The following is a 19,751-nucleotide window of genomic DNA, read 5'->3' on the forward strand; positions in this document are numbered from 1 at the left end:
GGCCCAAAGCCTTTCTCAGGGTACCTGAAGCTTACAAGTCCTCCATGGGCTCTGGGGCCAGGAGTGATGGGGCGGCTAGGGCCGAAACCGGAGGTTCAGATATGGGTGCAGGTGGAAGCTGACTGCTTTTCCTGGCCTGAGAAGATAATTGTTTGGTCAGAGCTGAGGAGCAGCAGGAGTTCGGGCACCGCAACCACCTACCCTCTGCAGATAAGGAAACAGGCCTCGGTGGTGACCTGCCCTGGCACCGTCAGACCCGGTGGCCGTGGCGGCGGAGCAGGGATTCTCTGCGGTCCTCCTCCGCCCAGGGGCCGCTGATCACGTGGTACTCTGCCTGCTTACGGTGCTGCTCCATTCCACTCGGAGAGGCCAGGGGTCCGTTTGTCTTGTCACCAGTGAGTCCCTGGTGCCCACGTAGGCCTGGCTTGCGGGAGATGCTCCGTCAATATTTGTGCAAAGAACGACTGAGGTGCTTGGCCTGCAGCTCTGGCCGTGAGGGCAGATCTCCCCTCCCGATGGGCGGCAGTGGCTTCACGTTGCCACCTAGGAGTGCCAGTGGTAGGCTGGTGGGAAGGGGGTGGGACTGGCCTGGAGACGGTCCCCAGCAAATCCACCTAGGGGAGCCCTCCCCCCTGCCCAAGAGACACAACTGGAACAGGGCAAATGATTCGTTTCCACATCTGAGAAGTAAAGATGGGGGGCAATGGGCTAGGGGTGTGTTGGGGGTACTGGCCCCTAAAGGTGGTTGGCTCCCGTTCTGGGTTCTGGAGTCCCTCCTTTGCGCTGGCCGGGGAAGGGGTAGAGGACATGTGGGCTCGGGGCCAGGCGGCTCCGGCGGACTTCTTGGGGGGGCGGGCGGCACTCCGGATGAAGGCCCTCGATGAGCGCGCCCTCGGTGGGAGGGCCTGGAGGGTATGGGAAGAGGTGCCAGTGGGCAGTCTGCGCCCTCGCTGACCCCCTCAACCCCGGGGTGTGGGTGTGGCTCCCTCCAGGGGAGCGGGTGGGGGCTGGCACGCGAGCCGGCCGGCGGAGGGGGCGTCCGGGGCGCCGGAGGCTGGGGCAGCGCGGGGCGGCGCGGGGAGCGGGAGGGCGCGCGCTGGCGGGGTGGGGAGGAGAAGGGGGCGGGCGGCCGCCGAGGGGCGGGCGGCTTCGGGGGGGTGGAGCCCGGACCGCAGCGCCCGCCGCTCGCTCGGCGCTATAGCCGCCGCCGCCGCCGCTGCTCCCGGCTCGGCTCGAGAGGCGGGCGGGCGGGCGGGCGCTCCGCGAGGCTCCGGCGCCTGCGGCTGCTGCTCTCCTCCGGCGCCCGGGGCTGCGGCGCGCCGGGTCCCGGCCCCTGGCCCGGCGCCCCTCGGGCCCTCGCGACCCCGTCCCCGGTCCCGCGCCCCTGCCCGGGAGAACGCTCTGCGCTGGCCGGGCCGCCCCGGGCTCGCGCCCCCAGGCCATGCAGAGGGGCCCGTGAGGGGCGCGCGGAGGCGGTGGAAGAGGAGGGAGGAGGGAGGCCGAGGAGGAGGGCGCGGAAGGCGGAGGATGCCGCCGCCGATGCCGCCGCCGCCGCCGCCCGCCGGCCCCCGGCGAGCCTGACTCCAGACCCGAGGATGGAGCCGGCGCTGGGCGCTGCAGCGGCTCCCGGTGCGCCCCCCCACCAGGTATCGGCCGGGCGCGGCGGGCCCCGGGCGGGCGGGAGCGGACCCTCGCCGCAGCAGCGGGAGGGGCGCGGGCGCGGTGGGAGACGCCCCTCCGCTCGAGGACCGTCGCTACCGGCGGTGCGGGCCGGGGCGGGGGGGGGGGGGGGGGAGCGGCGGGAAGGACGGCAGCGCGTTGGGCGCAGGAAGGGCTCCCGGCGGGCGAGCGCCGCGACCACCCCAGCCCTCCCCGCCCCCATTCGGGGAGGGCAGCAAACTTGAGACGCGCGGCGGCCCCGAGGCGCCCAGCTCCCCGCGGCTGCGGAGCGCACTCGGGGGCTGCCCCGGGTTTACCGTCCCACAACCTGCCCGGCTCCGGGCTGCTGAGACGCCTCGAGACCCCGAGGTCCCACGCCTGCACCAACTTTCCAAACCAGAGCTGCATCCAGAGGCAGGGGGCTGCCCCCTGCTTCCTGAGCCCCCCCCCACTCCCCGGCTTGGCTCCGAACCCGCACCGATCACCCTGTGATGAGCCGGGTCCCCGTAGGGCCCCGGCCGCCGGATGGTGCAGAGCCCTCCCCCCCCCCCCGCCCCCATGGGAAGGCAGAACCACCCTCTCGCTCTTCTCTGGGTAGGACCCCGGGCACAGCCTCTCCCAGGCTCCAGGAACCCAATGCTTGTTTTCACAGTTAACAGCCCAGAGTGGCCCTGGCTGGGAAGCTAGGGGTTAAAATGTAAGACCTGAGGATCATCCTAGGGTGGCACCTTGGCCTGATTTGCCATGCCACAGGGTGCCCCCTCCCCCCATCCCAAGCCTGCCATTTCCCAGGATTAGGTACCTCACCTCTGGTGCACGTTTCCCACCGATGGACTTAAACACTGGTCCTAAGCAGGACAGACTTGAGCCTGGCATCTTTTGGATGGCTCATAGGGCAGAGAGCAGAGAAGGGACCTAGGATTAGGGGCAGGGGAGTAGGCACTCTGGTTGGGAAAGTAGTTGCTTTGGCAAGCCAAAGGAAAGTGTAGGTATTGAGAGGCAAGCAGGTGGGGACTAAGGTCCCAGGTATCCGCCTTCAGGGCTTTCTCAACCCCTTTCGATTGACGGGGCCAGCTGCCTTAGGCAGAGACCTTACCTGGGCAGGCGGTTCCCAGGCTCCAGTCCTCAGCAAGCGGGGACGCTCAAAGGCATCACCATGACCCTGTTTCTTTTTCCAAGTGTTCTCACCGTCATGACTCACACATTGGATTCACCAGGGAGGTATCAAGCCTCCAACCTGTTCTCTTCCCCCTCCCTCCTGGGTCTTCAGGGAGCTGCTGGGGAAAGGAGGGGGCGGATTTGCCTTTGGGCCTCAGCCCCCTGTGGGAGGCCAGGAGCCTGCTCTGTAAACTTTGATTTCCCGGATACTGTCTCCATTAGGGCAGGTGAGCTGCCCTAAGCCAGGCCAGGGTGGGGGGCTTTTGAGAGGAAGTTTCTGCTAATGATCACCCCAACCCTGCTGGGGCCTTTGAAAGAATAGTCATGCGCCGCCCCCCCCCCCCCCCCCCGCCGCCGCCACCCCGGGCACATATACTTAACACGGCCTCCTCATCTTAAAGCAGAAACACATTTCCCCCCCTAAAATCCAAATTTCCCTCTTTGCTAAACATTACAGTGCTTTTGGCCAGAGGTTTCCTCCTCGGCGTTGGAAGTCGAGCTCCTCTTGCAGACAGCTTTCCTCCTTCCTGGCCTCTCAGCCCCCTCTGCCATATTCAGGGCCCGAGTAGGAACGATGCAGATCCCCCTTACCTCCCTGCCCCCACCCACAGGATCCTAGTTCCGGAGAAAGGGTGGTGCTCATGCTGCTGATGTAGGGGCTGCATGTGTGCTGGCTGCAGACGCACAGAGGTACACATCTGTGCTCCACTGAGTCTGCAGAGGGGCCCAGGAGCCAGGCTTTCATGGGCGGGGGTGGGGGGGGTGAGGGGGTGGGGGAACAGACTTGTACCCCCCCGAGTTCCCCTTGCCCACGCCTCTGTCTCCTTCCCTTGCCCACCGTGGCTCTCTCTTTACTTTTCTAACTCACTCTGCATTGGTGCGGGGAGGGAGCATTTGATATTCATAATCTGGTTCAGAGAAGGTCCCGAAGCCCTGAGTCACTGTATGGTTTCCATGGAAACAGACTTGTTCTGAGGACTCGGTGTAGCGCGGCGGTGGTGGGGGAGAAGGGAAACATATAGTAAAATCGGGCTCCACAAGTGTGGCAGGAGTTGGGCCAACTCCCTTTGATGGGGGTGGGGAGAGGCTGGGCGAGGCTCTAGGGTCCCTACAGGAGGGGCTGCCTCTCCCCACCCCCTGCGGTCCTCCCATCAGGAGCTGCTCAGCTTTCCTTGAGGCTCTTGGCCGACTGCTCCTTCTCCCTTGGGCCTCCTGACTCCGTGCCAAGGCTCATCGCTGTGCCTCTGTTTCGTCCTCTGTGAAATGGGGAGAAAAGGGCACCTATCAGCAGGGTTGCCGTGAAGGTCAAATATGTTAATACAGGGAATGCACTTGCAATGGAACCAGTGGAACTATTAATAATAATTCTGGGGGTCGGAAGGAGCACCCCCTGTGTGGTCACCTGGGTCTATCCTCTGTGCAGGTGATCTTGACATCTGGTAGGGCTGGCCTCTTGCTTTGGAAGAGCCTCCCCCAGCCGCCCCAGCTGGGAACCAGCCATCCATTTCTTCCTCCCACAAAGCATTTATTTAGATTGCTGAGGGCCCGTCCCCGTGCTAGGGAGCCCTGGCTCCTGTTCAAACCCCACCTGTCTAGGAGCCTTGTGGGAACAAATCCTCCCAAGTCCAGATGGATGGGCAGCTTTCTGCCTCAGCCTCCTTGGGACTGGGCCAGAGGGAGAGGGACAGGACAGGTCCAGGCTCCGAGGACTGTGAGAAGAGATCGGGGTGGGGCAACTTTTCCAGATCCTGGAGGGGCCTCTCCCTCCTGACGAAAGAGGGATCGGGAACTCTCCAGAAAGAGAACGGACCCTGCCCTCCTCCTCCTGCCCCCAGGTTAGATCTTCTATTGGTGAAGTGCTCCCAGCACACCCTCCAAGTCTGGACATCTAGGGGCTCCAGCCTGAGCCACCAGCTGATGAGCCCAGCTGGCTGGGAGAGGGGCCTGTCCTTACCCTGCAGCACCGGCCTCGGCCTCGGCAGTGTCAGAGCGGCGCCTCGGGGACATTTTGGGCACCAGTGATGGCTCAGCCAGAGTCTCCCTCACCAGCCAGCCCTTCTCTCCGTTGCCACCCTCTTCTCCCTGGCCTGCAGACAGCCCCTCCTTCCCTCCTGTAAGGTGGGCTTCAGCCCCAAGCTCCCTAAAGGCACTCCCTCTCTCATATCTCATCACTGCCAGCTCCACACCAGCCCCGGGGATGCCTTCCCCTCTTCCCTGGCTCTCCAGGTAGCCCCAGATGCTGCCCAGCCCACAGGTCCAGCACCCTGCCCCCAGCCCCCGCCAAAATCGCAGTTTCCTGCCAAGGTTCTCCCCCACCCCCGCCACCCAGGTCTCTCTGGACCACTTTGCTGTCCTCATTGGTGTTCACAACACCTTCCAATTTAATATCCTCTGCAAATTTCATTAACGGACTGTTTACTCCCTCTCTCAGGATCATTAATGAAGACGTCAGATAAGATCTGACCCAGTGCTGGGTCTGGGCAGCCCTGCCCCCACTCCCAGACCCCATCCCTCCACCCCTTCCCCCTGGGGTTGCCTCCTCCACTCAGGACCCTTGGGACCTGCCCCCTCCTGCTTTCGGCCCCATGACAAGTGCTTAGGGCCAAGTCTGTTTGAATTAATTTTGTAAGATTACTCGCGGCGCTGTATCAAATGCTTTGCTAAAAATCAAGATATATTACCCTGCCTGCATTTCCTTCATCCACCAGTCTTGTAATTCCATCAAGTTTGTCAGGCATGATTTGTTCTTTATAAATCCCCATGGTGCCACGTGGGGCACAGAGTTCCCGCGTTTTCTAAATGTTTAGAGATTCCCTCTTTGTGTTTGCTCCTTGATTAGAGCTGGAAGGCTGTGAGCTGGGAATTGGAGGGAGAGCTCATCTCCTCCTCTGGGATGGGGAACGGGGCACAGCTCTCTCCTTCTCCGGCTCTCTGCGGGGGGGCCAGCGGCTTGTTTAGTGCCCCATCAAGTCCTTGCCACGTGCTGCGGGCCCCCGGCTGGGCACCGAGGGTGGGGATTGACAGAGGGCCTGGGGCTCTCCCTCGGGGATTCTGCAGGCAGACGAGGGAGGGAGGGAGGCGAGGGAGGCAGACAAGTCTGAAGCCAACGTTCTGAAGGTATCGTTTTAATCGAGTGATTGCCTGGAACCAGACACAATACAAGATCTCATTTAAGCCCCTCACCTGCCCTGGGAGGTGGGTGTGGGCTCCCCTCCCCGGGTACCTGGGGCTCAGGGACGGTAAGCCTGTCCAGGGCCCAAGGTCTGGGTTTCGCCTTCTGCCGTGTTGGCGTGAGTCTAGGGTCAGGAGAGCTAAGTGGGTTGGTTCAGACAGGGTTTTAGGAGGTCAGAGAGGGCAGGAGGGGAAGCCTTCAGGGAGAACCCGGGAGAGGTGAGGACCTCACACACCATGCGCCCTGAAGGCTGAATCCAGTTCCCCATCCTGCCGCTTCTGAGCTGTAGGAGCAAGTCACTCAACCTCTGTGAGCCTCTGTCTGTCACGGTGATGTGGATCCGGCTGTAGTCCTGACTCCCAAGCTTGGGGAGAGGGTCAAATAAAGTGGTGCATGAAAGGCTCATAACGTAACGGTAGACCCTCAGCGAGCAGCCATTGTGGCTTGTCGAGGCCCCTGTCGATGTGGGGGCAGAGACACTCATCCGATTTCACGCTCCCAGTGGGTGGCTCTCTCTAACACTTCTCATCCAGGAGACAGAAGGGTGACAGGTCGAGCCACACCGGCATCCTGGCATTGGTGGGGGCCGGGGAGGGGCGTCCATGTAACCAACTGTGGGCTGGTAGTGAGTTCTGGGATTAGGGAGCAGGGAGACCTTATCCTGGTCTGGAGCCCAAACCCTAAGTTCCATTCCAGACCATCTCAGGCCAGGTAGTAATAAAGACAGCCTTTGGTGTCCTCTTGGCTGCACGGGATTTGGACAGTCCTGAGCTTTTGGGCCCAGGACATACTCACACCTCCCTCTCCTTGCCTAGCCAGAGTGTCTGTGGCACCTGCTCTCTCTCAGGTGCCACACTGCACCAGGCATGTCCACACCCATCATCTCTTCCAGTCTTCCTGATAATCATCCTTTCATTATTCGTCTGGGGAGGGAGAGCCCCCCCCCCCCCCCCCCCCCCCCCCCCAGCCAGGAAGTGGCGTGACGGCACAGACCTATTTGCTGTGCTTGGGAATCAGGCAGGCAGGGCCATAGGCAGCCCCATCCCTCCAGCTGACACCCCAGGGACCTGATCCTTAGAGATGGTCAGTAGGTGTTGGATGAGCCCCTGTCTGGGTCAGGGTGAATGCCTGGGTCCCTGGGGGCCACCTTGGCCCCAGCACTCCCTGCCCCTGCCCTCTAGTCTCCAGGTACTGGGTGATGCTCTTACTCTCGGACGAGGCCTGGGGCCTTCTGTTTTGTGGTAAGGGTCCTCAGAGCTGAGCTCGAACCCTGACCCCAGCACAGACCAGCTTCGCACACTTAGATGAACGCCCTCACTTGCCTGTGCCTCGCTGCTCCTCACGTGGGAAGGATGGTTTGTAGCACCCACTTGATGTGAGCCAGGGCTGGAGTCACCTCTGGGTGTCTGCTCCTGCGGCCCCTCCATCCTGTGTCAGAGGCTCAGGGGAGCCTGTCCCATGCCCAGCCCTCATCCTCAGGGGCCAGCCGGGGTCCAGGCTGGAGACTCCCCGATCTGGAGACAGGTGGTGCCCCCTGCCAGCCCCTCCAGCAGCAGCTGCTGGTGCTTTAGCCTCTGCTGGACGTTTCCCGTCCTTGAAGCTGGGGGGATGGGCCAGAGCCCGGTGTCCAGGGGGTGGGGCCTCGGTACTGTTCCTTCTCTGCCTGTGGCTGTTGCGGAGGGGTGGGGGGGGGGACAGGAAACCGGGGCCTTTCCGCCCAATGTCGGGGCAGAAGGGTCCGCCTACCACAGGCCGGGCTGTGGTAGGACCGGCCTGAGGGAACCGGGCCCTTCTGACTCATCCTTCCCCCGTGAAGCTCTGGGCACACTGGAGCCTTGTGCCAGGAGGTCAGTCACTCTCCCCACCGCCGGAGAAAACTTTCCTCAGGACGGGCCAGGACCCCGCCAACCCGCCGGGCTCACAGAAGGACCGGGAAGCAGTCTCTGCAGCCCCCACAGCAAGTGTCTTCAACCACACAGGCCGTGGGAGCTTCGGGGGGGAGGCTGTGGCATCTGTTCGGACTTCTTTCCACATTTGTCAGGCCATTACAGCCGGCCTGTAGGTTTGAGTCGTCCCCGCAAATCACACTCACGGTTCTTACTTAGTGAGTGAGTAGTTGCTCTGTGCCCGGGCTGTGCTAGGCTCTGGGTATTTTTCAACCTGCTGTCTCACAACCCGACTATTTGGAAGGTTCTGTGACCGTCTTTCCCATTTCGTAGATGAGGACAACTGAGGTCTAGAGAGGTTAAGTGTCTTGCTCAGGTTCTCATAGCTATTTTTTTTTTTAAGTTTATTTATTATGAGAGAGAGAGAGAGAACATGAGCGGGGGGGGGGGGGGCGGCGGGAGAGAGAGAGAGAAAGGGAGAAAGAGAGAGAATCCCAAGCAGGTTGTGCTATCGGCACAGAGCCCGACACGGGGCTCGATCTCGAACCGTGAGCTCATGACCTGAGCCGAAATCAGGAGGCGGGCGCTTAACCGATTGAGCCACCCAGGCGCTCCTGTGGGTAACTTTTCGAGGAGGCTTGAGACACTGATGGGTGTCCCCCCGTGTCATTATGTACGGACATTGGAGTGACCTGCTCCGGAGATACGAGAGCTCATAAAAGGCAGCTGAGTGTCTCTGCTGAGGGTGAAAGTTGGTGGGCACTCACTCTCTGGAACCTTGGCTGCAAGAACTTGACATTGTCAAGGTGCCTGACAATGCACTGGTTCTACCTGTGGGGTCTGTGGATAGCTATGGGGCCCAGGGACTCTAAGGACTGTGTACAAACACCCTGTCTGTGTTGGTGCAGATTCTGGGGAGAAGGTCCATTGCCTCCCAGTGTTTCAACTCGAGGAGGCCTGACCGCAGAGAGAAGAGCTGTTGCCTCCGATCTCCCTTGGGCTGACCCAGACCACAGGGGCTGATTCTGGACCCCAAGAAATCTCCTCCCCCTGGGAGGCTGCCCTGGCTGAATTATGGGTTGGCATGCTGCTCCCCTTGAAGGATGTTCTAGAACACAGCCCCAAGAAACTTGTCCTCAGGCTTAGCAGGTACGAGGTCTTGAGAATGGCAGGCTATGCTCAGGGTTCTCTAGGAGAGTCAATGTCAGGAGTAGTCAGGCATCTCTTGAGCAGATGTTTTCATTTTCATCTCATGGCTCCTATGAAACATGAAATGAAATATTTCCCTTTTCCCATTGGCTGCCGGGTAGCCCTGATCCCCATGCCGGCCCAGAAGTGTCTTGGCTCTTGGATGCTAATCTGGCTTCTGGTTCTTTCAGACGTTCGTTTGTACCCTTGTTTTTCCACTTGCTCGTTTCATCACCTCACTCTTTTAAGGAAGAAAAAAAAAAAACCAACCTTGCTCTTTTATATGTTTTCGTCTTAACTAAACAAACATCGATGGTGGGTCAGCGCTGGCTACCGCAGACCCAGGGATTAAGCACTTCCTTTCTGCAGGCTCTCCCAGAGGTCTGTGTGCCAACTCCTCCCTCCCTGTCCAGTTCCCCCGGCCCCTTGCTCCAGTTCCTGGGGCCTCAGAGCCTTGGGGCCCTCCATCCTGGCTCCCGGGGCTGGTCAGAAATACGACGTTCAGGATCTTTCTTCTTTGCTCTCCCGATCTCCTCGGAGCTTTGCAAACTGTTTTCGGGAAGAAAAAGCTGGGAGGGGAGTCCTTTCCCCAACTCAGGCTTCGGTTGCTCCCCGCAGCCCCGGGTCCCCCTGGAGGTCTCCCTCTTTGTCAGCGCCTGCCCTGTCTCAGCAGCACCAGCTGACTGCTCCCCTTAGCGGCCTGCCTGAACAGACAGAGCCAAAAGGTAGTGACTTTGACCCCCCCCCCCCCCCCCCCCCCCCCCGCTGCCTTGGAAGTGGGGGAGGGGGGAGCTGGCAGGCAGTGCCCTGGGGGCAGAACAGAGGGTGCAGGGAGTTACCAGTGTCCCACCCCTCCAGGTCTTGCCTGGCATGGCTTCGCCCTACTCCGCTCCGGTCTCCTAGTCCCTCCGGCAGGGGCATCTACAGTTTACCAGTTCAGTGAGAATCCTTTCAGTGGTTGTATACGCATGTGTATAAACACCCTCCCCCCCCCCCCACCTCATCCCCTTTTTACAAACAAGCCGTAGTATATACTGTTGCACATGTGTTTTCTGGCTCTAGCTTCTTTATCTTGGGTGATAGCCCCATATCAGTATATACATATCTGTGGAGGCTTCTCTGGTATGGTCAGCTGGGAAGAAGATCCTGGGGCAGGGGAGAATGCTGCTCATAGAGGGGGTGAAGCCTCTAAGGGGCCCATGGGTGGGCTTTAGGGGGTCCTGGAGCCTTCTGCTTGTGTGTGTACAATTGTGGATACGAAGGAATCTTTGTGGAAAGAGGGACTGTGTCTCTCCAAGGGGCCTGTGGCCCAGAAGAGGCAAATGCCACAGCTCTGGGTTGCATGGGATTTTCACAGAGCAGGAGGCTGGGGGCGAACTCACCAGAGGGCAGAGCCCCTTGGCTCTTAGCCCCCGCTGGGGCTGCCGTGGACCAAGTTGAGGGGGATGGGGCCCAGCTGCCAGCCCTGATATCCTCTTGGAAGATGACTGGGGCTTTCCGGCTCCCAAAGGAGCATCCCTCTGCCTGCAGCCAGGGTGGCCCTGACTCTGAAAATGGAGCGCCAGGCCTTCCTAGGATCAGAGCTGGGAGGCCCTTAGAGTCGCTGGATCTATGGAAGAATCGAGGCACAGAGAGGCCAGGGGATAAGTCCAAGGTCTCCCAACCAGGGAAAGCAGAGGCCGTTCCCGCCTGTGATATTAAGTTCAGCGTTCCTTCCCCTGCCAGAGAGGCATGAGAGGCCCTCTGGATGAGGTGAGGACGCTTGTTGCTGCTTGTCTCTTGGGGTGAGGGTGAGGAAGAGAGGATGCACAGAGCAGAGGCCACAGCTCAGGTGGGGGTGTCCTCATCGCACCTCACTGCACCCTGCAACATCACCTCCCGCGGGCTGAATCCTCCCATAAAGCGGCAGCAGCCGGCCAGGAGTTCTGAACACACACAGCAAGGACGCGGCGCTAAGAGGCTGCACTACAGGATGTGGCCACTAGAGGGCAGCAGGCAAGCCACTGCGGCGGCTCCGCGGCAGAAAGTTCTCAGGCTGGGCGAGGAGAGGAGGGAAGAAGGGGCCACGTGGGCAGAGGCCTGCCTGGCAGAGGTCCGGACACCGCAGTCAGGGAGAGCGTCTACCTCACTCTCAGAATCAGTGAGATCTGTTCTGAGGTGCTCAGCTGAGACAAAAAGCAAACAAGACATTTCATGATAAGAGTATCGTTATTTATTGAGGGCTTACTTTATGCCAGGCACTGTGTTAACCAATGAGTCCTGACAACAGCCTTGTTACAATTGTCCCCATTCTTTGGGTGAGAAAACAGAGGCCCAGAGAGATTAAGAAACCTGGCCGCCAATGGGGCTCGTGCCAGAGCCCGTGTCCCAGGCATGAGGTCGTTATTCTACGCCTGGCATTGACTCAATGCTTGGATTCTTACAGTCACTACTATGGCTATACCCACTTTATGGGTAGGGACACTGAGGCCCAGAAAAAGCTAGTGAATCCCGGTCCACACACCTGCTACGTGATAATCCAGATGGATGGGATTCCGTGGCTTGAGCTCTGAGCTCTGGATTACAGTTCTCTGATGTAGACGCATTTTTCACTTCCACCGTGTGCCCTTATCTGTGCCCTAATCTGACGGTGGCTGACATTGAAATCTGAGCTTCCTGCTGGGACTTCATCAACTCCCCTGCCTTCCAACAGAGGTTACAGATTCTGGGCTCCTGTGTCTAGGGTTTGTCTGGATTGTGACTAACCAAGGGTGGAGGAAGGCCCTGCTCAAAGCCCAGGGAGGGGCCGTGGGGCTCACAGTCTGGCTTGGAGGACAAGGGCGTTGGAGAGTTCCTTGCAGTGGCCAGGGCTCCCCTGGGAACAGTGGGACCTGGCCCTGGGGCCTCTGGTTTCCAGGGCAGATGCCTCCAGCATACCAAGGAAGCTTGGCCAGCCCTGAGCCCAGTTCTGCCAGGCTGGCAGGAGAGCAGGGGCCTTTCTAGGAGGGTCTGACTTTCTTCATCTTCCTGTTCCCATGCCCTAGCTTTGCCCTCCTGGGAGACAGGGGAATGGCCTGGGGCTGGGACTTTGAACGCATTCCCCTTGTTGGTGCTATACCTGCGACACTGAGTCCCCCTTTCTTAGGGATTTGTAGCGTCGGGATGTTTCAGTTACTTCTGATTTATTAGCCAAGGTAGCAGTTGCTAATCCTGGCCTTAAGTTTCTCTGGGGTGGAGTGGGGGGGAAGTTGTGAGGGGAGAAACCTAAATGGTCCCCTCTACGGGTGACCTCTCCTTCTGGTGCCAGAATCTTAGAGTTAAGTGAAATCTCTTCAAGACGTCTGTTTCCTGCCTCGGTGGGGACCCCAGGGGTTTAATGTCATGGGACAGGGAGGAGGATTCGAGCGTGGGCTCCAGGGAGTAGTGCCTGGGCTAGAATCCTGGCTTTGCTCCTTACTCGGAGTGTAAGCTTGGGAAAGTCACTTAACCTTGCAGAGCCCCCGCTTCCTGATCTGTAAAATGGGGATATGGCAACGTCGACCACACAGGGTTGGCGTGAAGGCGTGAGGAGCATTCGCCTGGAATAAACATCGTGAATGCCCAGGAAGTGCTTGCCTTCATGCTTTCTCCCCTCCGTGATTCCTAGAACAGAGCCCGGACCATGCTGGATATCTGGCAGATCTTCACGGGTTAAGAGCAAAGGGAGGGCCACCTAATGCAATGGCATTGCAACTGCAGACCCTTAAATAACTTAAAACTCGTACCGAGCAGGGGCGCCTGGGCCGCTCAGTCGGTCAAGCCTCTGACTTTGGCTCGGGTCACGATCTCACCATGTGTGAGTTCGGGGCCCGCGTCGGGCTCGCTGCTGTCAGCACGGAGGCTGCTTCAGACCCTCTGTCCCCCTCTCTCCCTGTCCCCCCTCTCTCTGCCCCTCCCCTGCTTGCACACACTCTCTTTCTCAAAAATAAGTTTAAAAAAGACGTCAAAAAAATATTACGAGCACTGTTATTAATGGTATTCCCTACCTGTTCTTTAAAGGCATTTGTCTTGGGGCACTCAGGCAGGGTGGGCCTGCATTTTGTAGGAGGATCTAATTTAACGCAGAGAGGCAGTTCTGCTGGGCACCTCACCCAACCTTGTTGATGGAGTCAGCATTCTCTACCGCCGGCGGGGAGTGAGGCGGGCCGGGGGTGGGGGGATGGGGTGTGGTCAGGGGTGTGGTTTTTCTCTGATCACATTGGGGGTTCGCAAGAATCTAGACTGTGTTCTTCTCCTATTTACTGCCACCTGGTGACGCGGTACTATTCCCTGTACGTACTAAGTACCCCCAGAGCCTCAGATGGCCCACTGTCACCTCAGCCCAGCTTCTGTGCCCCTCCCTGAGGCACCCAGACTCTTTAGGTCTGTTTCTACTCCGCTAAGCTGATGGTAAAGGGTTCAAAGCAGTGGCTTAAGAGTCTGACACAGGGGGATTTGAGTCTTTGCTACTCCTTATTTCCCATGCCCATTTGCTTAGTCTTTGAGCCCGAGTTTCTCCATCTAAACAATGGGAGTGAAGACCCTGCCCTCCCAAAGGGGGCTGTAAGGAACCGCATGGTGTTCAGAGTTGGCCGAGCCAGGCAGCACGGCAGGTTTGGGACGTGAGGATCCGCGAACCCCTCCCCCAAAGGAGTCATGCCAAATAGCGGGATGTGGGCAGAATATTCACAAGGCACAAGTTCACCCCCTCAGCCACGAGCCAGTAGATCAACAAGACCAGACGGCGAAGGGAAGGAACATGCCGTAAGTCTTACGGATCGTCTGTACCCTTCTTATGCCCCGTCTCTCTCTTGCCGATTCACAAGTGGGCTGGGGACGTTAATCGAATGCATGTTTGAAGGCCAAGTGCGCGGAAGCTGGAGGAACAAGGTCAAATCTCCTCAGAGGGAAAGAGCGAGGGCTTTGGGAACCTGCTAGATGTGCGTTAAGCCAGGCACGCGAGCTCAGGGGGGGTGACTCCACCTCTCTGTGCCTCAGCCTTCTCCAGTGTGAAACGGAGCTAAGAATTGGCTTCCACGGGAAGTTCCTGTGAGGAATACACGCGCGGATGCAGGTCAAAGGCTTGGCACTTAGGAAGTACTCCGAAGATGCTAACCGAAACAACGCTCGCCACGGTGTTGATGTTTTAACTTAGAATCCGCGAGCAGCGTCAAGGTCAGGGATGCTCCCTGGTCCACTTCTGCTTTGAGTTGTAGGTAGCCGCTCTCCTCTCCGCTGTGGCTGGAAGAAGAACCTCCCTCCCCGGCTGTCCCTTCCGTGCGGCCCTCGGCGTCTGGGCTGTCTAGACAGAGCTGCCATTTCCACCGGGAGGTCTGAGGTGAGCCCCCCGGCGGCCCTGTTGACTTCTCTAAACCTCTCTTGGGGAGTCACTGAACGAGTCAGATTTTGAAGGGTCAGGTGGTTCTGTCGATTGAAAATGCAGAATCAGGGGCGCCTGGCTGGCTCCGTCGGTTAAGCGTCCGACTTCGGCTCAGGTCGTGATCTCACGGTTCGTGAGTTCGAGCCCCACATCGGGCTCTGTGCTGATAGCTCGGAGCCTGGAGCCTGCTTCAGATTCTGTGTCTCCCTCTCTCTCTCTGCTCCTCCCCCGCTCATGCTCTCTCTCTCTCTCTCTCTCTCTCTCCTCCAGAAAATAAATTAAAAAAAAAATAAATAAATAAAATGCAGAACCAGCCGGGGCTGTGCTCCGGCCTAATTCTCTGGGACAGCTTTGACTCTGTCGCCGTTCCATTCTCGGGTGCCGGGCATCTGTCTGGTGGGTCAGTCTGGCCACCAGAGCTGAACAGAGCTAGCTAGGCCTCGGGGTATTTGTGGCCAGTGGATTTCTTTGCAGCTGCCTTGGGTGATGAGTTTGGGGGTCCTCCCTGGGGTGGTTCCCCATGTGGGGCACCAGCTCTTGGTCAGCTGGTGATGGAGGCCTGCCCATCGGGTCGTGGTATGAGGGACAGTGACTTGCTAGGAGAGGATGGCTAGGGGGTGGGGAGGTGGGTGGAGGGCCCAGGACTCAGGGCCAGATCTAGGAGATAAAAGATGGCTCTAGGATATTTGGAGGCCTGAGTCAGTGATCTGGGAGAGCAGCCAGGGCCCTTGTCCCATGGCCTTGGAAGGTAGTCTGTGGGGGCACAGGACACAGGACAGAAGGGGTGAGAAGGGCGGTGCTGACAGATCAACCCCCCCCCTCAGAACCCCTCCCCTACCTCTCTCTCTCTGCAGTCTGCTGGCCACAGGGCATCTGCACAGGCTGGGACCGCCGGCTAGGCCAGGAGCCCCGGCAGCTGTGGACTCCCTAGCTCGGAGCAGCCCCTCTTTGGTGAGTGGTGGAGCCCTCCCTGCATTCGCTCTTGGAGCGGCCCCAGCCCTCCCCCAGGGCCTGGGAGCTGAGCCAGCCTCTCTTGGGGGGGACTTCCAGATGCTCAGGCTGGCACCTCGCTCCAGACCTGTGACACCCCCTTCATTTTCCCTGCTCTCCTGTCCCCACCCCACCCACTTTCTCATTCCTTCAGGTGTCCCTTCTGTTGCACCCCTTCCTCTCCTCTCTGTCCTGCCTGGTTCTCTGGGGCCATTGCTGGGTCACAGTGGGGCCTCTGAGCTCCCCCTGTGGACAGAAGGGCTGAGAGCCTAATGGCGGAGGCCCTTGAGGATTGGCTGGGATGGGGGGCCCGGAAGAGCCGGTTCACTCTGCTGTCAGTGGGGGTCATCTGCCCTCTGCCCGGACCCCTCCCTTGCCCCTGTGGCCAGAAACAAACCTGGAGTGTGCTGGGGTCTGGGTAAGGGATGCTATTCAGCAGCCCTGGAACTGTCCTGTTCTGGGCCAGTTGGCTCTCCTAACCCGGGGGATCCCAGGAGTCCTCAGCTAGAGTAAACCGGTCACCTACATCCCTAAGTTGGGGAGGTGGGCTTGACACACTTGTCCCCCTTTCCTGGGCCCAGGGGGCAGAGGTGAGTGGATACTAGGGGTGGGCAGGGGCCTGGAGGAAAGATGCCCACGTGGGGGGACCAGGTGCCTGCTCACGGGGGGTGGAAGATGCAGGCGGGCCCAGGAGGTGCTGGCAGGGGTGACAGGCAGTGGCAGGGGAATGGCTGGAGGCAGGGACTGGTGGGCTCCTGAGTGTGTGAGCCGGGGAAGTCAGCTTCTGGCACCGCGGAGCCCCACTAAGGAACTCAAGGGTCCCGGCGGGAGTCCCCTGCAGCATTCTGTAGGTTAAACCCCGGGGGTGTGGGGAGTCCGTTTGTTCAGTGCCCAGAAACTCCCAGGAGTCCCCAGAGTTTGGAAAGTCTAGCCTGGAAGCTGCTCAGCCCTTAGGTGTGTGTGTGAGCACGGGGCAGAGGGAATCAGGCAGGTCCCAGGGCCCCCCCAGGAGGCCAGCCCTTCTAAGGCGCCGGCCGGGGCCCAGCGAGGCACCCACGCCTGGCTGCTTCCTGAGGGGTGCCCACCTTTGCCCGCAGACCCCGCATGGTGGAGAAGCAGCCCCATGAAGGTGCCCAGCCATGCAATGTTCCTGGAAGGCTGTCCTCCTCCTTGCCCTGGCCTCAATCGCCATCCAGTACACGGCCATCCGCACCTTCACCGCCAAGTCCTTCCACACCTGCCCGGGGCTGGCAGAGGCAGGGCTGGCCGAGCGGCTGTGCGAGGAGGGCCCCACCTTTGCCTACAACCTCTCCCGCAAGACCCACATCCTCATTCTGGCCACCACGCGCAGCGGCTCCTCCTTCGTGGGCCAGCTCTTCAACCAGCACCTGGACGTCTTCTACCTGTTCGAGCCCCTCTACCACGTGCAGAACACGCTCATCCCCCGCTTTACCCAGGGCAAGAGCCCCGCGGACCGGCGGGTCATGCTGGGCGCCAGCCGCGACCTCCTGAGGAGCCTCTATGACTGTGACCTCTACTTCCTGGAGAACTACATCAAGCCGCCGCCCGTCAACCACACCACCGACAGGATCTTCCGCCGCGGGGCCAGCAGGGTGCTGTGCTCTCGCCCCGTGTGCGACCCGCCGGGCTCCGCCGACCTGGTGCTGGAGGAGGGGGACTGCGTGCGCAAGTGTGGCGTGCTGAACTTGACGGTGGCCGCCGAGGCCTGTCGGGAGCGCAGCCACGTGGCCATCAAGACCGTGCGGGTGCCCGAGGTCAACGACCTTCGGGCCCTGGTTGAGGACCCCCGGTTGAACCTCAAGGTCATCCAGCTGGTCCGGGACCCGCGTGGCATTCTGGCCTCCCGCAGCGAGACCTTCCGCGACACGTACCGGCTCTGGCGCCTCTGGTACGGCACCGGGAGGAAGCCCTACAACCTGGACGTGACGCAGCTGACCACGGTGTGCGAGGACTTCTCCAACTCCGTGTCCACCGGCCTCACGCGGCCCGCGTGGCTCAAGGGCAAGTACATGTTGGTGCGCTACGAGGACCTGGCCAGGAACCCCATGAAGAAGACCGAGGAGATCTACGGCTTCCTGGGGATCCCCTTGGACAGCCACGTGGCCCGCTGGATCCAGAACAACACGCGGGGCGACCCCACCTTGGGCAAGCACAAATACGGCACCGTGCGAAACTCGGCGGCCACGGCCGAGAAGTGGCGCTTCCGCCTCTCCTACGACATCGTGGCCTTTGCCCAGAACGCCTGCCAGCGGGTGCTGGCGCAGCTGGGCTACAAGATGGCCACGTCGGAGGAGGAGCTCAAGAACCCCTCCATCAGTCTGGTGGAGGAGCGGGACTTCCGCCCTTTCTCGTGACGAGGGCGCCGTGGGTGGGGGTGAGGGGCACGTGGTGTCGGTTTTGATAAAATGGACCGTTTCTAACTGTTGCCTTATTTCCCCCTCCCGCCCCCACCCTGCCTTTGTGTCTGTCCTTCCTGTCCCCTGCCCACCCTCCACTTCCTTCTGCCCCCTTTTCGTCTCTGAAATTTGCACTATGTCTTGGACAGGAATCACTGGGGCAGAGGGGACGTGAAGTGGGGTGAGCCCCCACCCCGCCCCATTCAGACACACGGATGCTGGGTCTCTGCGTGGATGGTGACAATGTTTACAAGCACCACACTCACACATTCACATGTGCGCGCGTGCGCACGTGCGCGCACACACACACACACACACACACACACACGGGCGCCCACGAGGAGAGATACGTGCCCCAAACCACAGAACTTCGGAAGCTTCTCCAACGGACGAGTGGTCAGGGTATGGTAGTTTTTGAACTGTCTTACTTCCACAAGGTAAGAGGTTAAAAACAAAAAAGGCCACCTCTCTCTAACTTATGAATGGTGTCTAATCCCTCCCCACCCTGCTGCCTGCCCCCAATGCCCGCTGCCCCCCTTGGAGCAGAGAAACTGCCCCCTCCTGCCCGCCCTTGCCTGTCGGTGAGCAGGTTTTTACTGTGAGGTGAATGTGGACCTTGTTTATTATTTTCCAGTCTGTGGCGATGCTGTCTGTCTGTCTGTCTGAGTCTCGTGGCTGCCCCTGGACCAGTGACGGCTGATAAATCTTAGGGGTTTCGGATTGATCTTGGGGTCCATCAGTGATATTTCTTTGTGCCAAAAAGAAAAAAAAAAGAGTGGATCAGTTTGCTAAATGAACATTGAAATGCTTTATCTGTGTTTTCTGTAAATAAAAGTGTGCAATAATATCTGGGTGTGATTGTGGCACATTCTGAATCGGCAAGGGCAGGCCTTGGTGGGCCAAGTGTTTCTGGTTCGGGGGAGGAGAGGCAGAGAGGGACACAGGGAGGTGGAGGAGGGGACTCAGCGGCCAGTGTCCGCCTTTCAGATCTCCTGCCACCCTCGTCACCCTCAGTGCTGACCTCAGTGGTTCATTTCCATTCAGTCAGTTCAGACCAGGCACCTGGTGGCCAGGGGTCAGGTTCAAACCATTTAACAAGCAGTAGGGCTTGCCGAATCGATGTCCAGGGGTCAGGATGAGGTCCTGGCGACCCCTTTCCGGGCTGGGCGTTGCCCCTTTAGCTTCTGGGTCTGGGGCCTGGAATAGCCGGGGAAGGGGACCCTTCCAGGGGTGGGGTGGCTCAGGGCCGGGGCTGCTTATCAGCTGGCCTGGAAGAATTTCAGCGTTTTAACAAGTCGTGCAGGTGCGCCGGTGTCTATGCTGGTGGAATATCAGCTGTGTTTATTTTTCTTCCTATCCTTGGCAATCTAGCAGCTTCCTCCGAGCAACTTCCCCAGCTCTTACTTCAAGAAAACAGCTGGGCCCTGGGGTGGAGGTCACAGCTCTGTTGTCCTGGGACAATGAGAGCCCCTGGGGTTAGGCAGTCCCAGTGGTCCTGGGCTTCCTGAGGAAACTCACTCCTGGGCTATGTGGTGGGTCAGGAGGATATGGATTCAGTGGCTGTAGCAAATAGCTTAGGTAATAGTAGCCTCAGCGAGACGGGCTGTTTTGTTATTAACAGTGTGTGCAGCGTAAGCCGGTCAGGGCTGATAGGGTGGCCCCAGGCCGTGCGCCCGGATATGAGGGGCCCAGGCTCTTTCCATGTTGTTGCTTCTCCATTTTTCTGAGGTGTTGCCCTCGGCTGTGTTGTCCAAGATGGCTCGCTAGGCCTTGGAAGGAGAAGAACAAGAAAGGAGGCCACAGCTCTGCCATTTGGGAGCAAACCCCCAAAGTCATAGACATCACTTCGCCTCACGTCTCATTGGCTAGAGCTTGGTCAGCATGGCCGCCTGTAGCCACGAGGG

At 59.7% G+C, this 19,751-nt stretch overlaps 1 protein-coding gene across 4 annotated transcripts; it reads left to right on the forward strand.

Annotated features, from left to right (window-relative positions):
* The first annotated feature begins 1,165 nt into the window (after window positions 1–1,165).
* On the forward strand, window positions 1,166–18,694 carry CHST1 (carbohydrate sulfotransferase 1). Of its 4 annotated transcripts, none has more exons than XM_053899801.1 (4): window positions 1,166–1,646; window positions 14,059–14,398; window positions 15,295–15,391; window positions 16,528–18,694. In XM_053899801.1, exon 4 carries the CDS (start codon window positions 16,570–16,572, stop codon window positions 17,803–17,805), a length of 1,236 nt encoding a protein of 411 aa, XP_053755776.1. In that variant the 5' UTR covers window positions 1,166–1,646; window positions 14,059–14,398; window positions 15,295–15,391; window positions 16,528–16,569; the 3' UTR covers window positions 17,806–18,694. The 4 variants fall into 4 exon arrangements, with proteins under 4 accessions (XP_053755776.1, XP_053755777.1, XP_053755774.1 ...); XM_053899802.1 differs by having other exon boundaries at window positions 14,271–14,398; XM_053899799.1 differs by having other exon boundaries at window positions 14,277–14,398.
* Window positions 18,695–19,751: the final 1,057 nt, after the last annotated feature.

Source organism: Panthera pardus, unplaced genomic scaffold (assembly GCF_024362965.1).
Source record: "Panthera pardus isolate Hobbes unplaced genomic scaffold, ASM2436296v1 HiC_scaffold_12, whole genome shotgun sequence".
Taxonomy (NCBI): domain Eukaryota; kingdom Metazoa; phylum Chordata; class Mammalia; order Carnivora; family Felidae; genus Panthera; species Panthera pardus.

Coding starts and splice junctions, on each gene's coding strand:
- CHST1 (XM_053899801.1), top strand. CDS start 16,570: ATGCAATGTTCCTGGAAGGCTGTCCTCCTCCTTGCCCTGGCCTCAATC.